The sequence below is a fragment of the Sander lucioperca genome, chromosome 17 (genome assembly GCF_008315115.2).
Source record: "Sander lucioperca isolate FBNREF2018 chromosome 17, SLUC_FBN_1.2, whole genome shotgun sequence".
NCBI lineage: Eukaryota > Metazoa > Chordata > Actinopteri > Perciformes > Percidae > Sander > Sander lucioperca.
Genome location: NC_050189.1, coordinates 21,289,600 through 21,294,599, shown reverse-complemented (window position 1 = coordinate 21,294,599; position 5,000 = coordinate 21,289,600). Strand labels below are relative to the sequence as shown.

The window sequence follows — 5,000 nt, the reverse complement described above, 5'->3', positions numbered from 1 at the left end:
GCAACCAATGTAAATGATATATTATTAGCGATACATGCATCATCAAAATGTCTGTTAAAACAAGGAGCTCAGCGCACCAGGATCGGCTTTCTAGATGACAATGTGTGTTTATTTCAAGTAGTTTAACCCTTGTGGTGTCGACCTGCAACTCTGTGTTTTTCTGGGTCGAAATTTCAACATTTTGTTATTTTTCTACATTTTTCTCGACTTTTTTGTCGATTTTATTCCAATTCTTTTGTCAGTCTTTTTCAATTTTTTTGTCAATTTTCTGGCGTTTTTTTAATTATGTATTTGTCAGTTTTTTGGCGTTTTTTTAATTATGTATTTGTCAATTTTTTGGCGTTTTTTTTAAATTATGCTCTGGTTGGTTGTAGAGCTATCCTATTGCGTGCAGAGGGAATTTGAAAGACAACCGTTGATCCCGCCCCTCGGATTGAGCTCAGCCAATGGTGAGTTCCCACGGTGGTCTAGCTCGTATTAGAGGGGAACAACAAGTGACCTCCACCTCGGTGAAGAGCCCTCTTGTCTCTTGTTTGTGGGTGTGGAGCTGATGGAGCCAGCGGTGTTCTTCGACTGAGTGGAAGTGCTCGTGCTCGCAGTTTTAAGGCTTCGCCACCGGGGGGAGCTGCAGCCTATGAGTGTAACCTACTGTGGCAATACACGGCTTTTTCTCTGTTATGATCCTGATTCTGACATGAATAATAGGCTACCTCCTCTCTGGGGATAAAGGTGGGGTTAAAAATGTAAATGAAAATATTTGCTGCAGTTGGGGGGGAGAGGGCCTCCCCTCTCTCCCCCCAATGTAGGTTTTCCCCAATGTGGAAAACCTACGCCCCTGGGTGTATGTAATCATGTGTTATAATCATCAGGTGAACATGCAGTGTGATTGGACAGACACACTCTCTCACTCTCTCTCTCTCTCTCTCTCTCTCTCTCTCTCTCTTTTTGGAGGCGGAGAACAGGAAGCAGGGGAGGTGTGTTTTCACTGTGGGTAGACGGTGTTTTTCTACACGGAAGGAGAGCGGAGGAGGCTCGGCAACCCGACAACCGAGAGAAGGACGCACCGGAATCCCAAAACAACAGCGTCTACATCTCGGGGAATAAACCTGCGCAGAACAGGGGAAAAAAGGAACAAAAACCGCGCATCTGTTTGTGTTTGTGTCTGCGTGTGAGTGTGAGTGTGACAGGGACAGAAACATGGGACCGTGTTCGTCTTCTTGAGTGGAATATAAAAAAAAAAAACCTGCAGCAGCGGACCTGAAGGAGGACAGGCACCGGTGCGGGCGCGGGCACGCGGACACGCGGACATGGCCCACGTAGGCAACGGAGCGACTGCAGAGGAGGAGGTGGGAGTCCCGCAGACGCACTGGCATCACATTTCACACACTTATCTCACATGTGATGTCTGTATTAAAGCATATATACTTTATACATGCTCATACATTCCTGTTAGGACCCTAATAGGCTATTTTAGGATGAGTAATGTCCGGTTTTTCCTGGATTGCTCCACACAAAGTAGACTATATATATATATATATATATATATATATATATATATATATATATATATATACACACACACATAACACTCTGTATTTACAGCCCCTATGGTTTGTGTTCCTACAGATATCATCCTAAAATACCTTTCATACCTGCAGTTTTCTCCAATGCCCCTGAATTTGGAAGTTTTCGACTTTTCGGCCGACTTTGCTGTCTTTTAGAGGCTTAAATGGGTTCAGAGCCATATATTGGTATTATATGAAAGTAGGCAGTCCTTCCAGAAAAATGCGGAGTTTTTTTGTGATTGTTGCGGGCAAAAAATCCTTGATTATGCGCCACGTTTTCTTAAAAAAATGCGATGGAATATGCGGGATATTTATGCAAATTTTATGCAATGAAATTGCGGGAACTTGCAAAAACTGCGGTTCCATCGTGGCTTCATCGCGGGGTTTGCAGCTTTTCGATGATGTTCACGTCACGTAATTACGTCACTTCATAACGTTCCCATGGCAACAGGGGGAAATGGCTGCTCTTGTGTGAAGTAAACGCAACATTTTTCAACTTTCTGCTAAGATATATGTGACTTTTTTGCAAACGAAAATGTGGGGATTATGAAATCATTAAAGCCCTGCATATTTTGAGCGGAAATCTGCAATTAATGTGGCGAAAGTGCGGCGTATTTGAAAAAATGCGGGCCCCGCATAAATATGCAGACTTTGGCCGATTATGCATTGAATTATGCGATCGCATAGTCGTGTTTTTCTGGAGAGACTGACTAGACGATTACCCATGATTCACCTGAATATTTTTTGTTTATACAGTCCCGCCGACGGCGACTACGTCATTATCTGTTCCCAGCGAAATAGAGCGAGGGGAAAAGCAGAAGATCCATTTTATGTTTGTCACAGAATACGTAAGGGTCAATGCCCGTCGAGGCGTCCGTTGTCAGGTATTAATGGACGACGGCGAGACGTGAACTGTCCTTCTCCGAAGTCCATTAATTAAAAATTTTTAGCCCGTAAGTTACAACTTCAAGTCACGACCCACGGTAGCATTCCAGGCTACCTAACATTAACGTTAGCTAGCTGCTAACTAACATTAACGTTAGCTAGCAGCTACCTAATCAGTCCCTCCAGAAAAACGCGATTGTGCGATCGCATAATTCAATGCATAATCAGCCAAAATCCGCATATTTATGCGGGGGGGCCACATTTTTTCAAATACGCCGCACTTTCGCTGCATAAATTGCCGAATTCCGTGCAAAATATGCGGGGTTTGCATGATTTCATAATCCCCGCATTTTCGTTGTAAAAAAGTCACACACATATCTTAGCAGAAAGTTGAAAAATGTTGTGTTTACTTCACACAAGAGCAGCCATTTTCCCCTGTTGCCATGGGAATGTTATGAAGTGACGTAATTACGTGACGTGAACATCATCGAAAAGCTGCAAACCCCGCGATGAAGCCACGATGAAACCGCAGTTTTTGCAAGTTCCCGCAATTTCATCGCATAAAATTGCACAAATATCCCGCATATTCCATCGCATTTTTTAAGAAAACGTGCCGCATAATCAAGGATTTTTGCCCAAAACAATCACAAAAAAACTCTGCATTTTTCTGGAAGGACTGCCTAACGCTGACGTTAGCTAGCGGCTGCCTAAAGTTAACGTCAGCTAGCAGCTACCTAACGTCAAAGTTAGCTAGTGGCTACCTACTGTTGACGTTAGCTAGCGGCTACCTGCCGTTGACGTTAGCTAGCGCTAGCTGATACTAGCGATTTCTAGCTGGCGACATATTTTGGGCTTCATTTAATAAACATAACCTGTATTAGTACACAATCGTATGTGTATTGTTTTGATTACAATGTGCGGAATTACTTTACGTTGCCTATTCACGTCTATTTATTTCTATTTCTCAACGTTAATCACCGGCGTCTGTACAGCATCAACAGGGGTCGCCATTGTTGTTTATGTGTGACGTCAAAAACTGTAACTGGGAGAACAACCATCTGGTACCAGTTCACGGGGAGTAAGTTACGGGTCTGACTGTTGTTCCAGGTCACTTTCACGGTTAGAAGGTCGTGAAAACACGAGTTATGGGCTGCCTGGAACGCAAGCTAACGCTATGCTAGCAAGATTTAAAGTCAATGACGTTGTGTACAGTTTGCAATCAGTACAAATAATGTGAGTTGAACAATAAGACAAGCCAGCTTTCAGCCATGTCATTGTCCCAAAACCGAATTTTACGAACAATTTTATCCGCGATGTGTACCGTTACTGTCGGCCGCAGCCTGAAGTAGCGACCTGGACAGCGAACGGGATGTGAGATAACGTTATTCGATGTGAAACAAAGTCAGTTTAGAGGGGAAGTGTAACTTACTTCTTACAGCGTGTGTGTTAGCGCCATCCTGTGGCGTTCAGAGTGTAACTTAATTCCTGTAGCGTGTGTGTTAGCGCCATCCTGTGGCGTTCAGAGTGTAACTTACTTCCTGTAGCGTGTGTGTTAGCGCCATCCTGTGGCGTTCAGAGTGTAACTTACTTCCTGTAGCGTGTGTGTTAGCGCCATCCTGTGGCGTTCAGAGTGTAACTTACTTCCTGTAGCGTGTGTGTTAGCGCCATCCTGTGGCGTTCAGAGTGTAACTTACTTCCTGTAGCGTGTGTGTTAGCGCCATCCTGTGGCGTTGAGAGGACGAGGCACTTAAGCACCTCACAGTGTTGAAAACTGTCAGTTTCACCAGAACTCCTTTAGTAGGTGTCCTATAACACCTTTTTATGGACGTCCTGCAGCCAATCAGAATCGAGTATTCACCCAGACCACGGTATAAGACGTAATAATCACCCTTCAGTGTGTGTGTAGAACGCACCACAGCAGCAGCTACGCAGCGCTGTAACATGACGTAGTATGTAGAGAGACATACTACCCCTCCCTCCCTCCCTCCCTCCCATCCTTCCTTCGTCCTTCCCTCCCTCCCTCCCTCCCTTCCTCCCTCCTTCCCATCCTTCCTTCCTCCTTCCCTCCCATCCTTCCTTCATCCCTCCCTCCCTCCCTCCTTTCCTCCCATCCTCCCTTCCTTCCTCCCTCCCTCCCTCCCATCCTTCCTTCCTCCTTCCCTCCCTCCCTCCCTTCCTTCCTCCTTCCCTCCCTCCCTCCCTTCCTTCCTTCCTCCCTTCCTCCTTAATCACCTCCCTCCCTCCCATCCTTCCTTCCCCCTTCCCTCTCTCCCTCCCATCCTTCCTTCCTCCCTCCCTCCCTCCTTTCCTCCCATCCTCCCTTCCTTCCTCCCTCCCTCCCATCCTTCCTTCCTCCTTCCCTCCCTCCCTTCCTTCCTTCCTCCCTTCCTCCTTCCCTCCCATCCTTCCTTCCTCCTTCCCTCCCTCCCTCCCTCCCTCCCTCCTTTCTTCCCCTCCTCCCTTCCTTCCTCCCTTCCTCCCTCCCCTCCCATCCTTCCTTCCTCCTTCCCTCCCTCCCTCCCATCCTTCCTCCCTCCCTCCCATCCTTCC

The 5,000-nt window shown here is 46.3% G+C and overlaps 1 protein-coding gene across 1 annotated transcript in view; it reads left to right on the top strand.

The window, feature by feature from the left end:
- The first annotated feature begins 1,040 nt into the window (after positions 1 to 1,040).
- LOC116034104 (tetratricopeptide repeat protein 39B) overlaps positions 1,041 to 5,000 on the top strand; it is a 35,207-nt gene continuing 31,247 nt past the window's right edge. The window contains exon 1 of the mRNA XM_031276650.2: positions 1,041 to 1,346. Within this exon, the coding sequence (XP_031132510.1) occupies positions 1,308 to 1,346 (39 nt within the window). The 5' untranslated portion in view covers positions 1,041 to 1,307. The remainder of the gene's footprint in view (positions 1,347 to 5,000) is intronic.